A 25,148-nucleotide genomic window follows, 5' to 3' on the forward strand; every position below is an offset into this window, starting at 1 on the left:
TTCATTGAGTCCATTCCAAAATCACTTATGTCATCTGAGAGACGACAGGGGGCGCTTTTTTCCACAGTGATCGCCGGCGCCGCTCGGCTATACTCGGGTAGGCTCGGGTGATGCAATAATTTTTCAGATCGCTAAAAAAAAAAAAAAAAAATCCGAGAAATCTCATGAGTGGCATTCAACGTCACTATTAAAAACCCGAGATATCTCGTGAGTGGCACTCAAAGTGTTAACTGTCGGTGAAAAGTGGGAGAACTACAATGACCAGAATGCCTGGCAATGTTTACTTCCTCCTCCACAGAGGCACTAGTCACTAGATCTGATCAGTGCAACGTACGGTAGCCTAGCCACAAGCTAGCGGCAAACATTCATTCATTTAGGCAGCACCACTAACACAGTGCACATAAATATTATCTGCAGGCTGCATTAGCAGCCAGCAGCCAACGTGATACATTACATTGTGTTTATATGTGACATAGCCAAGTTAACAACGTTTCATTCCCTTATTCAAGTCTCTAAACAATTCGACTAGCTAACGTTAGCCATTAGCAAAGAACGCTAGCCTAGCCACAAGCTAGCGGCAACATTAATTCATTTACACTAACACACAGTGCACATAAATATTATCTGCAGGCTGCATTAGCAGCCAGCAGCCAACGTGATACACAGTGGCGGTTGGAATGCCCCACGGGCCCTGAGGCGAGATTGACAGCTCTTGACAGCTCGGGCCAGCTCGGGCCCCCCCCCCCCCCCCCCCCCCCCCCCCCCCACCTGACCCGGCACCGGGACATCCCTCCCTCCTCCCACGTGTGCGCAACACGGACATTAATAAGAACGCTTCAATAAGGAAAGTCACGGAGCATGGAGGGTCATAAAAAAATAAAGTGATCAAATCGCTTTTGTCTTCTCTCTTCTACTGTGAAGCCAAGCTTGGTCATGCAGGTCTCTCTCCCATCTCTCTCTCCTATGATCCCAATATCTCTCACACACAATTCTGGAAATTCCTGGAATAGTGGAATAAAACAGGAAAAACGTTTCAGCACCACGGAGAGTGTTCTCCGCACTGCCGCAGCGGCGGGGTATATAAAGCAGGCCCAGGCTCGCCACAACAGTGGATTTAAAAGCCTTTTATAGATAATTCATTTGTATCGCAACGGAGTCACCGATCTAGTCGTGCCACGTAGCATTATGTAGACAAAATTCATATAGAATAAACAAGTCTAAAACAAAGACTTTTAAACGAAGTTTAGCCTATTAAATCATTTTATAAGCATTCGTTTATTTGCGGTCTGTGTGAGAACTGAAGCAACCATCACCATCTGCAGAACACCAGCCCAGCTCTCTCTGTCCCCACGCTGGCCGTGAGGCCGCGGTGGTATATAAAGCAGACAGATAATAAATACTATTATAGAGAAAAGGGCAGTTTGTTTAATACTCACCTATTTGAATGGCATACGACGAGCCTTGCGTTGTGCAAAATCCTCCACAATGTCTTTAATGTCCAACTCCCGGGCTCTGGTGTTTTCAATGGACAGGATTGCAAGCCCACTCAGTCTCTCCTGACCCATGGAGCTCCGCAGGTAGGTCTTAATAAGTTTTAACTTGGAGAAGTATCGTTCGGCTGTAGCCACAGTCACAGGTAACGTCAGGAATAACAGCATGGCAGTACACACCTCAGTGAACGAGGAAGTTACGGACTGATGATCCTTTTTTGTCTGTTCTTTTTTGACGGCCACATTTATGTTTGTAAGGCTTAGGCGGCATGGTTGCGGAATATAATGGATCATTCACTTTCACTCACTGATGATTTCACTCGCTGTAAGAGACAGACGTCTGCTGTTCGTTTTAATTTCCGCACCAGGTAAATTGTCTCATGACGCAATGACGCATTGATTGCTGGGTAATGTTGTTGTCCTCCAGTAACAAGTCAGATTTTGCACTGGAGGCACAACAGGAGAGACAACATTTCCCAGCAATCATCATTCTTTAATTTATTTTAGGCTACAATCGGGAAGAATAGGAGGGCCTGACAGCGAGAGGAGAGGAGAGGAGAGGAGAGGAGAGGAGAGGAGAGGAGAGGAGAGGAGAGGAGAGGAGAGGAGAGGAGAGGAGAGGAGAGGAGAGGAGAGGAGAGGGGAGGGGAGGGGAGGGGAGGGGAGGGGAGGGGAGAGGAGAGGAGAGGAGAGGAGAGGAGAGGAGAGGAGAGGAGAGGAGAGGAGAGGAGAGGGGAGGGGAGGGCTGGGCTGGTGTTCTGCAGATGGTTGCTTCAGTGTTCTCACGCAGACCACAAATAAACGAACGCTTATAAAATGATTTAATAGGCTAAACTTCGTTTAAAAGTCTTTGTTTTAGACTTGTTTATTCTATTTGAATTTATTCGACATAATGCTACGTGGCACGACTAGATCCATGACTGCGTTGCGATACAAATAAATTATCTATAAAAGTGCCCTATCTTTTAAATCCATCCACTGCTGTGGCGAGCCTGGGGCGAGCCTTTATCGCTACCGGGGAAACATAGGGGGAACATAGGCGGCCCGGGGAACATAGAACCCTTTTGGAACATGGGAAACATAGGGGGCCCGGGGAACATAGGACCCGGGCCCCGGGGCATGGCGCAATGCAGTCTGTCATCCAGTCCCACGAACGAACGGCAACTCCATTCAGTCCCGGGCCGGGCCCGGGCCCTAGACCCCCCGCGGGCCCTAAGGCGGCTGCCTCAGCCGCCTCGCCTATATATCCGCGGCTGGTGATACATTACATTGTGTTTATAATGTGACATAGCCAAGTTAACAACGTTGCAATCCCTTAATTAAGTCTCTAAACAATTCGGCTAGCTAACGTTAGCCATTAGCAAAGAACGCTAGCCTAGCCACAAGCTAGCGGCAACATTAATTAATTTACACTAACACACAGTGCACATAAATATTATCTGCAGGCTGCATTAGCAGCCAGCAGCCAACGTGATACATTACATTGTGTTTATAATGTGACATAGCCAAGTTAACAATGTTGCAATCCCTTAATCAAGTCTCTAAACAATTCGGCTAGCTAACGTTAGCCATTAGCAAAGAACGCTAGCCTAGCCACAAGCTAGCGGCAACATTAATTAATTTACACTAACACACAGTGCACATAAATATTATCTGCAGGCTGCATTAGCAGCCAGCAGCCAACGTGATACATTACATTGTGTTTATAATGTGACATAGCCAAGTTAACAACGTTGCAATCCCTTAATCAAGTCTCTAAACAATTCGGCTAGCTAACGTTAGCCATTAGCAAAGAACGCTAGCCTAGCCACAAGCTAGCGGCAGCATTAATTCATTGACACTAACACACAGTGCACATAAATATTATCTGCAGGCTGCATTAGCAGCCAGCAGCCAACGTGATACATTACATTGTGTTTATAATGTGACATAGCCAAGTTAACAACGTTGCAATCCCTTAATCAAGTCTACTACAAGTATGTATTGTTCTCTAAACAGTTAGCTAACGTTAGCATCCAGGCTAATCAGGCTTTCGTTTTACAAACACTCCAACTTACTTTTTCTGATCCAGGTGCATAAGTCCACTTCTTCATGTTGCTCAGTTGCTGGTTTATACTTTGGTCCTAATGTTGGCGCAAAGTTTAATTTAGCCTACTGTGTGTTGTTACAGCTGTAGGCCCTACTGTAAACTACTAGCTAAAAGTTAGCTTGCCTTCACTGTCCAAGATGGCACGTTCACGTCAACTACAACTACACTAGTCTTCAACTGAGATAAAAAAAAAAGATATATTATCCAGTGCACAACAATAAGTGAACAAGTGAATAAAGATCTTAAAATATGAATGATTATATTAGGCAAATTAATGTTCTTCTTCAGGCAAAATGCACACATGAGATGATGGAACACAACTTTGACTAGAACACTGACGCCAGCCCAGCTGCAGTTCTGCATGTATTTTACCAGGCAGACTCTGATTGGATTTGCAAGGCTGCCAATCATTCAACCTCCGTGTATTGGATGTCAAGGGCTGTCAATCATTAAATCCTCCATTCAATGGCAAGAGTTTAACTGCACAGTCCGTGCATAGATGAAGTTAATAGCCTATTTTGATTGGCTGTTATTTATTATTTATTTAACAATGGGTCAACCTGTGAAGTATTCTGCACGAATAATTACTGCAGGCAATACTGCAGTGCAGGCCTGCTCAGAGCTGTCAATTTTGGCCATTTTTGAAGAAGAAAAAAATTCACTGGAATTTTTTTTACAGAGGAAAACATTTATAATAAAAAAATAATAATAATAATAAAAAGAAATATATATATATAGGTATATGTAAATTAATAATAATTATGAATTATGAGTGAATTTGTATTTCACGTGTTGTCATAGAGAAACCTCCACTGAGGCAGTTGCACTACATATAATAATATAATCCTGGCAAAGACATTGCATTATAGACATTGTGGACAGCAAGGACAAACATGCAGTCATAGCAGTCAATACAATCGACAGCATCAACAAAAGTAAGACCTAGGAAATAGTGGGATCAGTGATTACAGGTGTTTTCTAGCATCAGATGTTGTTTGTAGGCCTGTTTGAAATGTGAGATGGGGGTTATTGCTCTGATGTGGAATGGGATCTCGTTCCAAATCTTGGTGTATGTGTGAGAAAATTATCTTAGTCCATAATTATTTTTGTAAGCCGGTACTGGAATGAGTGCATGTGAGATTTATCTGGTGATGCGTTCTTGTCTTGTATTGTGTCTTGGGAGTAAAGCTGTGTTGGGGAAGAGTTATTTCTGAGCATAAAATAGAACTTAGTGGCTAGACTTTTTGTCTAGTTCTGAAAAGTTGTAGCCGAGGAGTGTGAGAGTGCAGTACAGTGGTGAGTCAAGGGTGGGAAATTACCATGAATTGTATAAGCTCTTTTATTGTAAAGTATTGCTATGGGTTCTGTAATTGCCTTTGTTGTGAGGGACCAGATTGGGAGACAGTATTGTTGAAAGAAAAATTGCATGTAGATATGTATTTGCGATATGTATCAGCACCACAACAGATTCATAACAATAGGTGCCTCAGCCATGTGACGTGCTGCTGGCTGCTATCAGCCTACTTTCCAGTCATATATTGTTTGATTGATTGAATGATTGAGAATTGTATTAACAGATTGCAGAATGGGTACAATACAGTACGGCTCAATTGTTAACACTTTTAGCGCCATAAGCTGTCCCCATCTCTGCCGCTAGAAGGCCAGCTTAAAATGGTCATTTCCGTGGTGTTTCACGATGTTCGCAGAGCTGTGTGTGTGTTCCCTTTTATACATAGCTGTGGAGACTGGTGTGGCTCATTTGACAGACACTACTTGTAGTCCAACATGGAAAAAATAGTTTGTTTTGTGTTATGTGCAATAAGCCCGAATCGTTCTGGTTGATTCCCTGAAACCCCAAATACTCCCAAATCAAAGGTATATAAGATGTACATATGTACCTTCACATAGGGGGGGTCGTTTTAACTCAAAACTGTGATCGTGTTTGCCGAGCATGTTTTACGTCCTGTAAAACACAAAACTGTGATCGTTAGAAAAACACGTTTCAGGTTCGGTAAAATAGACATAGAATATACCTTACCTTAGTCAGAAGGTATTCCAAAAAGAATAATTTCAAGTGATTACATCGCCATCGTGATTACCAGTGTATATGTGTTCAGGCAGGAGGAGGAGCCCTTACAAAAAAAAAGAAAAAGGAAAACGTGTATCCACGCCAATGCAATTCCAGTTCAGACACAGACGATACTGCCACCTGGTGATATTCGATCGGAATTGCAATTCCAATGTATACAAATGAGCCAGGGACGGCTAGAATGATCCGGATGATGATTTAGAACGGGGATCAGAGGGAAAATATCAAAGGATCAAAACCCGACTATACTCGTGATTGGCGCTGAATGTGATGCAGACCAGAGAACGACTTTCGTCTTGTTTACATCAGGGTCCCCCATTTTCAATTCATCATAACATTTATGACATACACGACATACAAATATACGGTACTGTTTATTTACAGAATGTTACAAGCAGGAAGTGAGGAGGAAATGTTTTGACCACTTTTACAAACTTTCTCATGTATTTCTACCAAAGACTAGCCTACTCTTCAGAGAAGGCCAAATATCCCAAATAAATGCATTGTTCTAATAACTACGTGTTTAGAGTTAAATGTGTAAGTAACGCATGGGACTGAGTACTTTCTTGAGTGACTGTATGTGCACTAAACCAATAGTTTAGGTTATGCATTCATTTGGGGGACATATCTATTACCGACAGCATACCACAGACATTAAGTGCTCTACTGAGTATCCATTCTAGTTAAGTAAGAAATAGGTCTGGGTTCCAAAGAGTTGAACTATCCATTTTAAAGGTTATGATTGATCAGGTGTGTGTGTGTGTCTGTGTGTGTGTGTGTGTGTGTGTGTGTGTGTGTGTGTGTGTGTGTGTGTGTGTGTGTGTGTGTGTGTGTGTGTGTGTGTGTGTGTGTGTGTGTGTGTGTGTGTGTGTGTGTGTGTGTGTGTGTGTGTGTGTGTGTGTGTGTGTGTGTGTGTGTGTGTGTGTGTGTGTGTGTGTGTGTGTGTGTGTGTGTGTGTGTGTGTGTGTGTGTGTACCAATGAGCTTTGACATGACCTCTTCTCTCTAGACAGGGCTCTTCTTCGGGGTGGTGGAGGGTGCTGTTATGAACAAACTCCTCCAAATGGGATCCTTCAAAAGGTCTAAACCCTCTCCTGACCCCCACCCCCACTTCCTCTCATCCATTCAACCCTTTCAAGTGCACTGTCTCGCGTGTTCCATTAGAACTTTGAGAGCTGAATATTCCAAAAAGTCACAATGGCTACTGGCCTTTTGAAAAAGCTATAAAGCTTTTCAGAAGTATTCCGTTGCTATTCCGTTGCTAGGGGAACAACTCTTGCCACTGTTAATCTCCTGTCAGCGACTGTATTAACATACACAGTAACAGGAACTACAAAGAGGGCTATTTTGAATGTTTATGTTGTCAAGTTAGAAAATGTCTATAAGAGTTCTAGAATAAAAAAAAAGGTATTCTTAGGGGAAAGTTCCACAAAAAAACGCCTCAAGTTTCAAGTTTTGTTTTATTTGTCACATATAAGGTACATGTACATTATAGTGAAATGCTTGGACCCTCCTGAGATTGTGCTTCATAAAACACCAAAAGACCAAAACAATATACAAAATATACAAAACTACCCCACGGTACAAATTCAATCCATTATTATGTACAAAATGCTAAAATGCTAAAAACGAGGTTGTCAAAATGAGAGCAAATGTGTAAGAATAAACAGATAAGACATGGTGTAATGAAATACACTTGCACAGATGCTTGTGTAGTAACTGGTAACTACTTTCAAAAGGAAATGCTTGAATATAAAAAAAAACATTGGAAAAGCATGATATTACTGTTCTACTGTGACTTGTTTAGATTCAGTAATAAAACACCATGTTTTTGTTAATATATTCATATCAACACACAGCAACCATTGTTTTGCACATAGTAACTGTTGTCTCTTCCAACATGAAGGCCAAATGGACATTTTAAACATTCTGTGCAAGGCCTCTATTGGTTTTCAAGACATTTTCAATAGAATTCCATTGCCAGGGAGCGTGTAGCTTAATCCCAGCGGAATAGTGCAAGAGCGCTTCCGCATTCTTTGCCATACGCCAGTACGGTAATGCGCATTTCCTTTTCCTTCGCCCAGGTGCTCGCGCGCGCATGCACATGAGATCCCCGCTTGGTTCGACGCTTTGGTTCATATTAATCACATATTAACACGCTTTGGTTCATATTAATCACATATTAACGCTAACGCGCCATATTAGCACACATATATACACGCGATGGACGCAGCAGAGCTTGCGGCATTATGTAGCCGTAATCCCAGATGTTTTTCATTCGACGCTTAGCTCAACTGGTATGCCGCCGTGCTGTGGATCCTGTGGTCAGTTGGTGACAAGTTCGGTTCCCTTAAAAAAATTTTTTTTTTTTTTTTAACATGCATTCTTTCGCCGGTTAAGTTTAGGCATGTTAACTTTAAGCATTGTTTCGGAGTTGGTTATGGTTAGAAGGGTTAAGTTTAGGCGCTGTTAAGGAGCTGGTTAAGGTTAGAGTTTGTCTTAGAGAATGGCAATAGACAGCCTATTTCCGCACTGCCGTCGCGTCGCGATAATATACATGTATTCCATAATATGTAAAGTACAGTTGACAGCTGCGTTGTGTTAACGTTACAATGTACAGGGAAATAACATTATGTGGTCCTCGTTTGGATAATATGTAAAGTACAGTTGACAGCTGCGTTGTGTTACGTTGCAATGTACGCGAAAATGCTGCGTTGTGTTGCAATGTACTACATGCATTCCATTTCGGCGTCTGAGCGGGGGGAAAGAAAATGCGCATTTGGAGGGCGTTACCACGGCCAATCAGGGCAAAATGCGGAAGCGCTCTTGCACTCTTCCGCTGGGATTAAGCTACATGCTGCCAGCGTACGTAAAGGTTATTCTATAACCCTAGTTATATGAGTATAGCGAGCGCTCTGCTCTTAGTGGAACTATCCCTTTATCCAATCTAATAATAAATAATTTTCTCCACATGCACACACCCATCCGCCTGGCCACACCCACATCCGCTCCTCTACATAAGCGGGGTCGTGGCCACACCATCAACTCCTTCCCAAGTCTTTCACCACCGAAGGCAAAAGACCACGGGGTCCTCAGTGAGTCAGAGCAGAGCGCTCGCTATACTCATATAACTACGGTTATAGAATAACCTTACGTTATAGATCGTATAGCTTACGCTCTGCTCTTAGTGGAATACAGGAGCTGAGCAGAGCGGAAGCTCGACAGATGTACCCGCTAAGGCCCCCCACAACCATCAGAACCGGGGAGGACCCGAGCCCCCTGGACCCCCCTAGTGGAGGACGGGAGGGAATCTGATCCGACTCTGCGAAGAGGGTTTAGCACCTCAAAACGCACAGGGTGAGCAGACCGTGGGACTTACCTTCACTCAGAAGGACCCGCGACCACTCAGGCGCGCATCCCACATACCACCAGGGAATGGACGGGAAGCAAAAACACCTCCGTCACAGCCCCCAACATCACGGGGTTGAAGGCCAAGAACCCAACCCCGTGGCAAGGCCGTAGCAACGGAGCGCGGAGGAGGTCCCAGCCCTAGGACAACCTGAGGGCCAGGACCCCCCGAAAAAAGGGGCCTGGTGAGGCCAACGAGGCCGCAGCATCGGGGCCCCACCAGACGGTCACTGGTGACATCACCCCCCACATCGCCAGCATATCGGACAGGGCCCAAACAAGAGCAGACCCTTCCCCCCTGGCACGCCGCTCTGAAGCACTCTAGCTTACTGCACCTGGTATTCCTAGGGGTCTCCCATCCAAGAACTAACCAGGGCCGAACCTGCTTAGTTTCCAAGATCTGACGAGATCGGGCATGTCCAGGTTGGCATGGCTGTAAGCCCCAAGAGGCTACCCCCCCTCAATACTGTGGGGCCAGACGGCGCGCCGGGGAGACAACCCCCAAGGAGGTTGATCCCTCAATCCAGGCAACAGGCCAGAACTCGACCTGTGCCTGGAGCACTGCAGACTAGACAGGCGCCTAAGGGGTCTACTGTGAGAACAGTACCCAGCGGAAGGGGTGTTTGGTATGCTGTGCACCATGTCATGACCTCCACAAACCCGACCCCCCATCCAGCGGGGTTGAGGTTCAAAGGAGAGGCTGACACAATTGGCAGACGTCATGAAAGATGCAGGGGTATACTCTCGGGCAGACGGGGTCAAGCCCGGCCTCAACCCGAGAGTCGACTCTGCTACCAACACACCGGAGAATCAACCACCTCCCTATGTTTAGTTTAACAGGAGGCGGTTGTTCCCTTAACCCACCAAGAAAACTTAGAAACATAACTGCGTGTATACACAGGCTATACAAGCAGTACAAGTGTTTCAGTTTTCAAAGGGTTAACCCAGGCCAACAGGTCGACGAGAACGAGTCCGGACCTGGGCCTGGCGGACCGGGACCTACACAGGGATGCCTAGAGGGGCTGACAGCAACCACCCGACAGCCCCCTCCCATACCCGCCCAGCAGGGGGAGGGAGGGGTGAAACAATGGAGAAGGACCAGGCCCCTTAACACAGCACAAGGTACAACACAGTATGGACCAAGCACGTCACTGTTATGGGCAACTCGTAGTGGCATACATATGACACACACATCCACGACATCAATCCCCGCGAAGCCCCGACCGACCCGGCATTTTCCCCCCGGAAAAGCACAAAGTCCTTCGGGGTACCAGAACAGCAGATCTGCGCCCCGGTGGACAACGGGTTAACTGAACTGGTCCGGCGCGACCAGAACCAGTCCCGCGTCCTAGTCACGCCGCCATCCCCAGTCCTAAGAGGGGGGTAGGTACGCGTGTCGATCTAATACATCACAGAGGGCGCCACCAAGATGGACAGTACGTGAATGCGCTGCTCTTGGTGGCCCACCTCATGGGCGTGAGACCCCTCCACCCAATGTAATGATCTACTCCGTCATCTCCCCCCGGAAATGCACGTGAGTCATCGAGTCTAACCTAGTGCATTGGCGCTCGGTAGAGATAAAAAAAACTCCTTCCCAGCCGCCCGCATAGAAAATGCCGTTTCTACTCCCTCCACCAATTGGGCAACCAAGGCGCGCCAGCCATAAAGTGGTTCCACATGGAAAGCACCCAGGGCCAGCGCTATATGCACGTCGAGAACCCGAAACATATCGATGGCGAATTCTAATAAGAAACACCAGACAACGTTTCCTCCATGCTGTCTGGGACGAGCAGCAGGAAGCCGGCCTATAAGACACAGACACGGGTCTCATATGACGCGTCTGAGGGTAAAACCCTGTCAATTATGCGCTTTACATAAGAGGGGAAGACAGAATTTCCCCCAGAGAGACCTCTACGTGAGTAACAATTGAAAAAGATACATGTAATAACAATTGGGCCAAGTGACCAATGGCCCAATACACACTTTAATAGAGAGCAGAGCAGAAAACAAACAGTTCTCAATGCATCGCATCATCCAACTTTGATAATGACAGCGGTCTGCAGCACAGACCTGAAAACTCACGGATGTCTCATGGCCAACAGGAAAAACGCGCCCAGTGACGTATTCCATGGCCGGGGGGAAATCCCGTGACCCACCCATCCTAACCTGGAGTGGAACCAGGGAACCCGCCCCCCTTCCCCCTTCCCCCTTCCCCCTTCCCCCTTCCCCCTCCCTGTGAAAAGCGGGGCCAGCGCGGCGGCAGAGGGTATCCGTTTGTCCAGAGACCCGGGGAATTGAAACGCAGATTTGGAATCACGGTCCCAGGAAAACAAAGCTACGACTTCATTGAGGAGGAGCCTACAGTATGTTATCGTGGGGCATCAGACTAGAACCCCCTCCACGCCGCTAAGGGGCAGCGAAAGGATTCCAGCCTGGAGCCGACCTTCGCAAGCTTGTACAGTTTGTCCCCTCACAACTGACACACCCGAGGCTTGCATCGCAAAAAACATCACCCGCCCAGAGAGGCCGTCAGCCCTCACACAGCCGACCGTCTCCCGAAGCATAGTATCCAGCTGCAGAGCCGGAGACAATGCCGGCGGGGATTGCTCAGCGACGCGCGCCCCGATGCGAAGTGCCGGTGGAGGTCAGAATGATCATCATCTTCTAGACTCTCCAGTGGTGAAGACATTATCGATTTACTTTCTCGAAAAATAGTGAGAGAGAAAACAAAGATACAATGTCAACGCAGCTCCTCTTCTCCAATAACTATTTCGGCACTAAACTTAAAGTGGTGTTGTACAGACACTTTTCGGTGGTGAAAATAGGGAAGGAGCTGATGGTGTGGCCATGACCCCACTTATGTAGAGGAGCGGATGTGGGTGTGGCCAGGCGGATGGGTGTGTGCATGTGGAGAAAATTATTCATTATTAGATTGGATAAAGGGATAGTTCCACTAAGAGCAGAGCGTAAGCTATACGATCTATAACAGCTTGGGCCCAAATGTATGTCCTGTCAGTTATTGTTTCAGCAAAGACAACAGGACATAAACTTGGAGCCATTTAGAATGTTCATGTTGTCATGTTTAAAAAGGTTGATTCTTTAGACTGCATACAGACTGCATCATGTATCTCATATAAATATAAACGAGTTCTGTATTTCCTCCCCTTGTCCAGAATCAATCTGCACGACTACCAGGCCATGTGCAAAGAGTATGCTGGGAGTAGCGACAGCGCACGCACTTTATCAGATGTAAGTATTGGCTTTAATAAACCCAGCACAGCAATGTTCTCAAAGTGCAAACAGGCGTGCAAATTCCTTCAGGCACTACCATTGGTTTGGAATATAAGTGTAGTCGTCATTTATGGCAAACAGAGGAGAGTGAGAGAGGGAACTGCGCCCTGAGAGGGAGGTTTACCCTGAGAGGGAGGTTCGAAGGGTCAAAGTGGATATCAAACAGGATGGAGGACTGTCAGGTTTTAAACTGTGGATATCAAACAGGGAAGGTAAAGACGGTTTTAAACTGTTAAACAGTCATTCAAAACAATTTTATTGCACTGCACTATTGCATCAATTTACTCTGTATTCTATTCTACTAACTATTTTATTTCACTGCACTATTGCACCATTTTACTATTTTAAAACTGCCATAGAATCAAACTATAAACAAGGTGGCCTATTGGGATGTTGGATCCTAATGTGAAAACGATGTGATTTTTATGTCTGCACTTTATGTGCTCATTTTGTGCCTGTTTCTGCAATTCATGTATGAAATACAATTTGTGCTATACAAATAACGTTTATTATTATTATTAACAATCTTCATCTAGCCACATCTAGCTACGTGCTGCAGGACATATTATATTATATATTGACAGATCTTGAGTAAAAAATTATCTATGTAGTGTGACAGTTTCAGCACATAAAATAAGGTCATACAGATTAAATTAAATACACAAATCTATCAGGGCGCCCCGGTGAGGCACCACGTATATACGCTCAGCGTAACCGCAGCGTCCTGGGTTCGAATCCGGTGCTGCATGTCCTCCCCATCTCTTTCTCTCTCCCAATTTCCAAACTGTCCTATCCACAATAAAGCCGAAAATGCCATAAAAAGATCTAAAAATGTAAAAAGAAAATAATAATAATAATAATAATAATAATAATAATAATAATAATAATAATAATAATAATAATAATAATAATAATAATAATAATAATAATAATAATAATAATAATAATAATAATAATAATAATAATAATAATGTATTTCTGGGGGCAAATCAAGTGTATATATACTTTATATAGTGTGTATCATAAAAAGATTTCAGAGGGCAAAGTGAAGGGTACAAGAGGGTACAAAAAAAGGTAGCTACATACTGAACAGCACAGTGAGTACATTTAGCTATTTCTGGGTCTGTGGACTGCAGAGTTATAGAACAGTCTCAAAGTGTATTGGTCAGATCTAACAATCTCATAACATCACACATTTAAAGATCCTGGCGTTTAAAGCTTCCATCTTTGTCTTTCTCTTTCAGCCCTTCTCTGTGGTGAAGTGGCTCTTGACTGAACTTGTCATGTAAGAATATAACATTGAATAAGATAACATACATTATTGGTTTAGCATTGATAGACAAATACTATGTATACTACTACTACTAATGCTACTACTACCATTATTACTACTACTACTACTACTACTACTACTACTACTACTACTACTACTACTACTACTACTACTACTACTACTACTAATGAGGAAAACAATTAAATAATAATAACCATAAGGATATTATTAGCATTATTTATAATAATAATAATAATAATAATAATAATAATAATAATAATAATAATAATAATAATAATAATAATAATAATAATAATAATAATAATAATAATAATAATAATAATAATAATAATAATAATAATAATAATAATAATAATAATAATAATAATACTAATAATAATACTAATAATAATGTTTGTGCTCTTCTCTTCAGTTTTCTGTTGGAGTTTAACTTCTACAGTTGGTGGAACGTAGACCTGTCTGTAAAAGGTGACTGTACATCATGACAGCATGTGTGTGTGTGTGTGTGTGTGTGTGTGTGTGTGTTGTGTGTGTGTGTGTGTGTGTGCACATGTTTGTCTGTGTGTACTGTATGTGCGTGCACACGCATCTAAAAGTTCTAAAATATAACATTCATCTACTTGTTTGTGCCTGCATAATGTGAGTAAGTATAGGGCATAAGTAAGTAAGTGCAGTGGTGGGAACTTAATGGATGTTCACCTTATGGCTCTGTTCAACTTGTCCCTCCTGTCCCCTATTCAGCCCAGAGGCCTCATGGTAAAACCAAGATGGTCCCCTGTGACACGGAGTATCCTGCCTTCGTCTCGGAGCGCACTATCAAAGAGACGACTGGCAACATTGACTGTGAGGGCTGTATCAGGTACAGGCCTACTAACCTAGTGGTCCTTTTTCATGTCAAGGACCCCCTCATTGATACACATTAGGACCCCTATACTGATACACATTAGGACCCCCTCATTGATACACATTAGGACCCCCTCATTGATACACATTAGGACCCCCTCATTGATACACATTAGGACCCCCTCGTTGATACACATTAGGACCCCTACATTGATACACATTAGGACCCCCTCATTGATACACATTAGGACCCCCTCGTTGATACACATTAGGACCCCTACATTGATACACATTAGGACCCCCTCATTGATACACATTAGGACCTCCTCATTGATACACATTAGGACCCCATCGTTGATACACATTAGGACCCCCACATTGATACACATTAGGACCCCCTCATTGATACACATTAGGACCCCCTCGTTGATACACATTAGGACCCCTACATTTATACACATTAGGACCCCCTCATTGATACACATTAGGACCCCCTCGTTGATACACATTAGGACCCCCTCATTGATACACATTAGGACCCCCTCATTGATACACATTAGGACCCCCTCATTGATACACATTAGGACCCCCTCGTTGATACACATTAGGACCCCCACCTTGATACACATTAGGACCCCTACATTGATACACATTAGGATCCCCTCATTGATACACATTAGGACCCCCACCTTGATACACATTAGGACCCCCACATTGATGATACACATTAGGACCCCCACCTTGATACACATTAGGACCCCTACACTGATACACATTAGGACCCCCTCATTGATACACATTAGGACCCCCACCTTGATACACATGAAGATGGCGCCGCAACGACCGGCTGCCTATCTGTGCGCTCCGTCGAGACTGTGCTTACTTTTGTTAATATTTATAGTTTTAAGAGTTTTGTTTGTACCAACTGTAGGTGCATTTAATGTGTATGACCGTCAGTCACTCATAGACATTGGATTACGGGAAATTTACCAACTGGATTACTCTCTGGATCAGCTTTCCGAACCACAACAATGGCCTGTTGAGATCTTGAGAACATCAGGACCATACCTCGACCCACGCAACAAAGGGACCAGGCGTCGAGGAAGGAGAGCGGGTGTCCGTAACAGATTGAGAACCAGGCGACACCGAACGCCACTACCCAGTATATTGCTAGCCAATGTACAATCAATAGACAATAAACTAGACGACATCAGAGCAAGGATTCAATTCCAAAGAGACGTTAGAGATTGTAATGTTCTCTGCTTCATCGAGACGTGGTTGACGCCGGACGTCCCAGACCACGCTATCCAACCGGCTGAACACTTCTTCATCCACCGCAAGGATCGTACAGCAGAATCCGGCAAGCAGCGGGAGGTGGAATAGCCTTCATGTTGAACAACAATTGGAGCGATCCAGCCAACGTGAAGGAACTTTCAAACCACTGATCCCCAACCTGGAATATATATTCATCAAGTGTCGGCCTTTCTTTCTCCTGAGGGAGTTCATCGTCGATCATCCTGGTCGGAGTGTATATTCCACCACAAGCGAACACAGGTGACGCGCTCTCGAAGCTCCACGACGAGGTAAATAAACTCCAGGCAGCTAACGTTGACGCCGCCATTGTAGTAGTGGGCGATTTCAATAGCGCCAATCTGAGAAGAGTATTGCCGGACTTCTATCAGCATGTGACTTGTAACACCAGAGGCGGTAACATTTTAGACCACTGTTACTCGCAATTCAAGTGTGGATACAAGGCTCATTCTGCTAGTGGCTTCGGGAAGTCTGATCATGCGGCCATCTTTCTTTCCCCTGTAGTAACTTCCTAGCTTAATCTTCGTACTCTGCGCTGTGTTTAAACCTTAAAAAGCTCTTTGAAGTACTACTGAACTACAAATGCAGATAACCATGTATGTGATGGTTTTCTGCCCGTACACCTTCAGAGAACACGGCGCGGCGGTTGAAGAAATCGAGTTCCGAGCAGTTTGAAAAGGAACCCGTGTTTAATAAAAAGGATTTCAATCAATACAAATCAAAGATTTGAAAGAACAATTGCAATAAAACCTGATGGAAGACCTCACTATGCCGAGGTTCACCAGACTTTAGGCTAAATATTCAATATCTATGGGCATGTCTCGTCTCGGCTTCTTCAGATGGTAGGTTTTTGCGGCCGTCTCTCTGCTGCGTGGTTTCCTCAGTCTGTTGTGGAGAAAAAGGGTGTGTGTTCTTTGTTGCTTCCTGGGTCTCTCTTCGGGTGTGTTGTTGTGATCCTCCTGGTACGGAGTTTTTGCTAATATCAAATTTAGGCTCCGCCTCTAATGTTACGGCAAGCGGGCGTTTTCCAACCTCTCCTCGAGTGTTCCTATTGGAGGACACTTACTCTCAACTCTCATTGGCTAACTCCTTATCGTGACGTTTTACATCGAATTGCGTCACGATGTGGTTTCAAATGGTCTTTTCTTTTGATCTTACTGCTCTTTTGTTTCAGCAGAGACAAACTGGCATCTTCCCATGGCAGTTTCTTTGTTGGACCAGATGGCCTAGGGCCCTGGGTTGTAAAATCACCCATGTTATTGACTTTCCCAGGAAGGATCAAACGAGACACTATCTCTTACTCAATAAGCGTCTGCCTGTTTCAACCCCCCTCCACAGAGATTTAGAGGAAGCCTGAATCAGCAGCTGCATTACTAAATCAGAGGTGTGTCTAGTTTCTTGTACTTTATGAGCGGGGGAAGAAAAGTGTATGTATTTTACCTCTGTGTTTTCGCCATTCTGTGCTTCATGATATACAGTACAATAAACACCAGTTTGGCTGGAATTCTACTACAGTTTCCCCGGTTTGGGGATTGATAATCCCCAAGATACATGTTAGTAATTCCTCAAACAAACTGTTTACAATTACCTTAACCTTACTGTTTAACCTAATTACCTCAGAGCCAAACCTTTCCAGACTCCTTCTGACTCATTTTCCATATTTGTTAGTATCATTTGCTTTCAACACCCACATTACTCCCTCCCCCACTGACCGACTATGGACCCATCTTTTATTTACACAGTTCTCTATTCACGCACACCGTTTAACAATTTCCACTCATTTTGCAGGTTATATACAATGTTATCAGTTATATCAATTTCACTTCCGTCTAGGTCCGTCCCTTTATACAAAAAGATGATCGTACCAATTACCAGTTTTTAGACTATACTTTATGTGTTTTTTTATCCAAATGTGTCTGTTTTGTGCAATTCACTCTGAAAGAAAAGACCTTACATTGCATTTACTATCTAAACATTTCTAAAAAAGGAGAGAGCTTAGCTAATGAAAAATCAAAAATCAAAAATTAATATGTACACGCCCTCTCCAAGGCCTATCAGTTACACTATCCCTTCCTTTGCCTATGTATATCGTTTAGGCTTCTTGATGACTCGTTGTGGTCGAGTATCTTGTTCCGGGCTTGTGCTAAGCACTGGTTCCTCTGGCTCTTCTGGTACCTTCTCCATGTCCACAGAGGAGAAGTTATTATGTTCCAATTCATAATCCTCTCCTCTGTCTGGTTCCTGTAAAAAACCTTCATCTTCTACTGGTGGCCAATCGTGGCCCCCTCGGTCTGGCTCGCCATAATCATCCGGGTTTTCCCCATCGTTTGGGGTTAGCGCCGCCTTCACTTCGCCTTCGTGTAACGGTTGCGACGCCCCGGTTTTACCGTCAAGGTCTTGTGGTTCAGGTTCCCATTCTTGGTCCGTATTGGTTGCTTTTACACAATGAGTAACGTGAAACCACATAGGCGATCCTTCAACTTGTAAAGCCCTCTCGGTGGCTCGAACGACTTTGTATGGCCCTTCCCGTCTCGCGCCAAACCACTTGCGTCTAAATACTTTGACATAAACGTAGTCGCCTGGTATGATTCGAGGTGTAGTCTGCCTATTCACCTCCTCCCCGGTTTCATGCTCCTGTCTACTGGAGACATGAACCAGAATATTTTTGTGTATCTCTGACATGTATTTTACGTACTCACGCATGTCGTTGTCCAGGATGTCCAAACTCGGACCTTTGCCTGTCGCGCGCAAACCTGGTACTACCATGCAGCGACCTAGCATCATTTCGTGCGGTGTCAAACGCAGACCGCGAAGTTCGCACGAACGACAAGCCATCAAAGCTAAAGGAAGAGCGTTTAGCCAATTCAAGCCTGTGTGTTGACAGATCTTTACCAATTTGTTTTTTAGTGTCCCGTTCATGCGTTCCACCAACCCCTGGCTCTGCGGATGATAAACGGCCCCCAATCGCTGTTTTATGCCTAAGTGTTGGAGTATTAAACGTACAGTTTTGTCAACAAACTCTTTTCCATTGTCCGACGAGATTCTATCTGGTAAACCAAAACGGGGAATTACCTCTTGGCACAGGAACTTAGCCACAGATGCTGCATCCTTGTGCCGGGTGGCGCACGCCTCCACCCACCTTGAAAAACGACAGACAACGACAAGAATATATCTCTTCTGATTAATGGGCTTAATCATGTCAATGTAATCAATTACAAGGTCTCGCATTGGGCCATTGGGCGTGGGGATATGTCCTGGTGACACACTAATCCCCTTACGTATATTGTTTTTCAAACATATTACACACCTCTGTAACACATGATCAATTTGACTGACCAAATCTGGCGCCCAAAAGCCATATTCTCTGATTTTTCTCCTTACCTCTCCTTTATGCGCATGGCAAAAGTCGTGCGCCGTGTGGATCAGCAGTCCGACCAGGCCAGCAGGAGCCACCACAAATCCACCGGCGTCGCGCCACAAACCTGAATCATCCTGACTAGCTCCCCTGGTTATCCAGAGGTTCCGTTCCACCTGACTAGCCTCCTCCTGGAAAGTCAAAATCTCTTTGTAGGTTATCTTGTCCTCCAACTCAACTCCGTGTGTGATAACCAATACCTTGCCTGCTCTGTCAGCCCCTGTCACTTCCTTGGCAGCTTCGTCCGCTCTTCTGTTCCCTCGAGACATCTTGGACTCGTCTGACTGATGAGCAGCACACTTGATTATCGCAACCTGCTTTGGTTTCATAATTGCTTCTAACAAACGTTTAATCTGACTACAATGTTTTATGGCGCTTCCGTCGGCTTTCTTGAATCCTCTCCCTTTCCACACTGTGCCAAACAAGAAGGCGGTACCATGTGCATAGGCGGAGTCTGTTACGATATTTACAGTTCTGCCCTCTGCCATGTTACATGCTTCCGTCAGTGCGACCAATTCTGCTAACTGGGCTGAACAAGGTTGTGATAATGCTTCGGCTTTTTCCACCACAAATCCTTCGCCCTGTGACCTTACCACGGAGTAACCTGCTTTTAGTCCCTCGCCAACACGATAACAAGAGCCGTCAGTCCATAATTCCAGATCTGGACTGTCAAATGGAAATGCCTGCAAGTCTGCTCTGAGTTTAGAGTACCTCTCGACTTCGACTAAACAGTCGTGGGGCTCTCCATCTTCAGGCGTAGGGATGTCAGCTGCCGGGTTCGTTACGGAACACCTGACCAACGTCACATCTTCCTGTTCCAAAAGTCTGTAGTAGTGTTTAATGCGAGGCATCGTCAGTGCATATTTACCGGACTCCAACAGACTCTTCAAGTCATGCCTCACCATGATATCCACTGGATATCCCATCGTAATACTTGCGGCTTTTTCGTACATCGTATACACTCCAGCCATTTCTCGGTAGCATGGAGCCATCCCCATCTCTACTTCCGAGTAGGCAATTGAGTAGTACGCCATCGGCTGTGGTCGCGCCCCCACCCCTGTGTCCTGAGCCAACACCGCACACGCCTGCTTCTGATCTGGTGAAGAAGAGACGTATAGTACGAATTTCTTGGTATAGTTAGGCAACGCCAAGGCCGGCGCCTCTAACAGTCGGGACTTGATTGTTTCGAATGCCCGTGAGCCATCTTCGGTCCATACCACTTTACTGCTCAGTTTATCAACGCCCGTTTCTTTCAGCATCTCTCTCAATGGTTTCACTATTTCCGTATAGTTCTCGACCCACGGAGAGCTGTACCCCATTATACCCAGAAATCCCATTAGCTGTCGTACCGTCACAGGCTTGGGTGCCGTCCTTATGGCCACCAAATGTTCTTCTGAAATAGCCCGATGGCCCTGTGAAATTGTTTGTCCTAAATAGACCACTTTAGGTTTACAATATTGCAACTTTTTCAACGACACTTTGTGGCCGTTTTTCGCCAACAGTTGCAACAGTACCACGGAATCGCGATGACATGTTTCCTGATCGTCCGCGCACAGTATCAGATCATCCATGTACTGAATGACCCTAGAGGTCATGACTTTATCCAACCCCTCTAAATCCTCCCTTAGGATTTTGTTGAATATGTGTGGCGAATGTTTTAGTCCCTGCGGGATCCTAGTATACTCATAATGTTCATCCTTATAAGTAAACCCAAAAAAATGCTGGCACTCCTCACTCAAGGGCACACTAAAATATGCACTACACAAATCTATAACTGTATAGTACTCGGCTTTCGACGGGATAAATGTCAATAGCACATGGGGGTCGGGGACATCGGACGGATAGTCAAGTAACACCTCGTTGATCGCTCTCAGATCGTGCACCAGCCGGTAAGAGGTATCCGGCTTCTCCACGGGTAGCAACGGCGTGTTGCTCTGGGGATCAGTTGTTTTCCGTAAGACTCCCGCAGCTAAAAGTCCTTTAATTTGTGGCTCGATTCCAGCCACTGCTTTCTCCTTCAATGGATACTGTTTCTTCCAAGGCAGGGTGGCCCCAGGTCTAAGCTCCACCTTCACAGGTTGAGCGGACTTGATTAGTCCAATGTCAGTGCTGTTCTTTGCCCACAGCGTCTCAGGCACCGCCTCCATCATGTCCTCTTGGAGGCTTGATGCATTAGGGAGTTCTCCCAGTGTCTCTTGGGATAATTGCACAGTTCGGGGATGACCCATCCCTGTGCCTTGAACCATGATCTTAATAAACCTTCTATCAGGGCTTATCCAGATCCGTTTGTTTTCTTTCATCTGTTCAAATTCTATCCCTTCAGCTTTTTTCATCATTTCGCCTATGTGTTGTTGATCACATGAGCTGATTACCTTCAAAGTCACATGGGGAACACTATCCATTATGCCGTGCTCTTTACTCAGATAGTCACTCCGTGCAATACGTAACGCTGCTCCCTGTGGCCCCAATATGATATTGGTAGCATTCAGCTGTACTTTGTCAGGTTGCACCCTCAGCCACTCCTTAGTCTGTGACGAGTCTGCATCTCTATGATACTGCAGAGTGCAGTGATAGGGGGTCTTTGGATCCCTTGCTTCAGGCATATTGGCAGTGATAAATTTCTCCCATTGTAAGGCGGGGCCAAGTAGCTCTTGGTCCAATCCCCCTAGACAATAGATCTCTGGTGGTTCACTGTCAATCCGTTGTACCATCTGATAGTACTGGTCTTCCCGTTCGGCTATCACGCAACCCTCCGCAGTACATTTAATGTCCATCCCCAGTAACCCCAGCCCATCTCGGCCGAGCAAGTTAATAGGTGTGCTCTCCGAGACCAGCACAGGGAGAGTCGCTTCCCTGCCTTGATATCTCAGAGTCACAGGTTCGGTAACAGCCGTCAGCTGGTTTATTCCCTCAAATCCAATTGTCCGTACATATCGACCGGACAAGGTTAGGTGCGTCGCGTCTTGGGGTTGTACTACCGTGTAAGCCGCGCCGGTGTCTGCCATCATCTCGACAGATTTATCATTCACCGTTACGCACACAATAGGCTCCTCCCTTAAAGACGACACTGACAGCTGACACCTCCCCATTGGACTCTCTGGGCCTCTTCATAGTGATGATTCATTTGGCCCTCTTGCTGGATTTACCGGGCCATTGTTCTCATTTCGGTCTTGGACTCGGGGTTGACCTTGGCCTTGCCAAGTTCTTTCCTGGTCTCCCTCTCCGGGTTGACAATCCTGTCCACAGTCCCGTGCGATATGACCAGTCCCGCCACATTGCCAACACACCACCGCCCGTGGCCGGAATCCTCCCGGATTCCGGGATTGTCCTCTTCCTTTCGGCCGTGGTTGCCACTCTCTCGGCCTCTGTTGTTGGTCCGGCGCATAACCCTCTTGTGTTCCCACTTGAGCCCGTCTCTGTCCCTGTGGTTCCCCTTCATATCCTGTCCCATTTCTTGGTCGTGGGGCCGCCTGGACTAAGGCTTGAAGGTATTCCACTACCTTTACTGCCTCGGTCGGCTGTTGGTACATGATCTTACGTTGTTGCTCTGCATCCTTCTCCTTTGCTCTTTGCTCTTTCTTCCGATACAGTTCAACGTAATGCACTACTTGATCTGTATATAATTCCACGGCCATCTTTGACAATGACACCACCTCGTCCAATTTCTGCCTTACCTCTATGGGGAGACCGCTCTCAATCTTGGTTCTCAACTGGGCTTCAAGCATAGGGTCAAGTCCCGCCTCCCGACCAGTTGTGTTCTTCCACGTGGAGTAGGCTTTTTGTACGTATTGCCTGGGGTGCCCTGATGTCTCCAAAGGACCAATCGGAATTTGGTCTGCGTGCAGTCTCATTGGATAGGCTTCTCGTAGGGCCGCCCACGTTACTCCCCTGTACGCTAGGAACAGGTCCGCATCATGCGCTCCAGTCCCCACATGGCCTTGCAGGCGAGCCGCCTCCAGTATCTTTTCCATGGAGTCTTTTCCCATCACGGTTGTCAATATTTTCTTGACATCCCCCATTGCATATTCCGTGCCAACCATTACCTCCTCCAGTCTGGCAATCCAAGGATTGGCCCCATTCTCGAGGGGTGGCAATTTCTCAGTCACCGATGTCATGTCCGACACCTTCAGGGGGTGATATTCCAGGTCCTGTCCTCTTATTATTATAGGAGCCATGCGGATAGGGGCTTGCGTGTTTCTCGTCTGGGCTCTTGTCTGTACACGCTCTTGTACACGCTCTTGTACACGCTCTTGTATCCGCATAAGGGCCTCTTGCTTCTCTCCTCTTTTGTCTTCCAGGTCCTTTTGCTTCCCCTCAATGCCAGCCTGCGTCCTCATGAATGTCTGATATTCCTCCCCCCCCTCTTGCATGGCCTCAGGGCCGGGTCTTTGTTCTGCTAGGACCGTTTGATCTTGGTCCAAGTCCATGAGCCCCCGCTCTATCTCCGTCAGATCATCTTTTATCCGTCCCATCTGTATCCCAAGTACGACGTCGAGAGACTCTAGATCCTCACCTACTCCAACCCTAGTCACCTGTGGTGGTATTGTGAGATCAATCTTGTGACTGTCAGGTGCTACCCCCTTGTGGCCCTGTGGTTGGGGGGAGGTATAATGCTGGGGGGGAATGAGCTCTCGAGATATAGTACGGGGCATATGAGCTGGGGAGCTTTGGGGGTGCTCCCGCTGGTGGACAGGCTCTCTCGGGTAGTCTCTCTGGGGGTTACACTCTCTCTGAGGCAGACCATGGGCCTTCTTCACCCTTTCCCACTCTTTCTCTCTTAACATTGCCTCATAGCCTTCATTACCCTTTCTCTCAGCTGCTTGTATCACTCTTGTTCGCTCCGTCTGCTCTTCAAACATCACTAGCCTATCCCTTGGTCGTTGGGTGGTTACATATTCTCTGCCTGACCCAGTCTGGGCTGGCCTTTCTGGTCGCCGTGAGGCGTCCACACCCTCTCTGTCTGACCTTGACCTATCTGGTTGCCATGAGGCGTCCACACCCCCTCTGTCTGACCTTGACCTATCTGGTTGCCATGAGGCGTCCACACCCCCTCTGTCTGACCTATTCCAGTCTGATCTATCTGGTTGCCTAGCTGTCAGCTGAATAGATGTCTTTGCTTGTCCCCTCTCTAGGTTCCCCAGATCATCTGTCAACTGGTAAGGGCTTATCATCTCTAACAAAGGTAGGATGGGATATATCGGCTCCCCCTTCTCACTGGCATATGGCGGGGGTGCTAAAGCTTCCTCAATTCTTTCCTGTTGGACCATAAGATAGGAGGCTGGGTTAGGTGAGGCTAACTGCACCGCACGTTGGGCGGTGACAGGTGTTGTCTCAGGGGCCTGGGGAGTTCTGGTGACCTGGACTACCCCCTCTACTGGCTTGTCTGCATCATTGCCATTTGCAATGGCCTTCCTTTCATTTTCCCTTTTCTCACCTTCCCGTCTATAAGCTTTTAAAAAGCTATTTTCTTGTAGCCTTTTCTTTGCTCTTTCCTTCTCGTCACCCCGATAGGTGTATACCTCAATTAGTGTTCCTATTTTAGTTATTAACTCCAAATCAAAAGAACCATCGACTGGCCAAAGCTCCCATCTTTTATTCCATCTTTTTGATATATAAATTGCTTTGTCCAAATAATATTCGTTACCTTTTGTCGTGTCGTGTTCATTTGCAATAATTTGTACTGGACTTTCTTCCATCCACGAAATTACGGTCGACTTACCTGCGTCTGTTTTGTCTTTTATCTTTTTATATGCGTTTAGATTGTCTCGTTTCCGCCCCATTTTTCTCTTGTCTCTTTTATCTCGTAACAATGGCAACAGGCAGAACAATAGCTTGTGTAATCCCTATCTAAGTGTAGGTGTCTAGGCTTTTGTGACTATCTCCTACTCGGACAGCCAATAGTGGCACTGTGGGCCCTTC

General features: G+C 45.7%; 1 protein-coding gene across 1 annotated transcript in view; it reads left to right on the forward strand.

Annotated features, from left to right (window-relative positions):
* Positions 1–25,148, forward strand: part of cacna2d3 (calcium channel, voltage dependent, alpha2/delta subunit 3) — a gene marked incomplete at both ends in the record, with an annotated part of 138,466 nt that overhangs the window by 95,498 nt on the left and 17,820 nt on the right. Inside the window, 5 exons of the mRNA XM_084315635.1 lie at positions 6,677–6,747; positions 12,249–12,324; positions 13,611–13,651; positions 14,073–14,128; positions 14,402–14,519. Coding sequence (XP_084171761.1) covers positions 6,677–6,747; positions 12,249–12,324; positions 13,611–13,651; positions 14,073–14,128; positions 14,402–14,519 — 362 coding nt within the window. The remainder of the gene's footprint in view (positions 1–6,676; positions 6,748–12,248; positions 12,325–13,610; positions 13,652–14,072; positions 14,129–14,401; positions 14,520–25,148) is intronic.

Source organism: Notolepis coatsorum, assembly GCF_963971535.1.
Source record: "Notolepis coatsorum genome assembly, chromosome: 6".
Classification (NCBI taxonomy): domain Eukaryota; kingdom Metazoa; phylum Chordata; class Actinopteri; order Aulopiformes; family Paralepididae; genus Notolepis; species Notolepis coatsorum.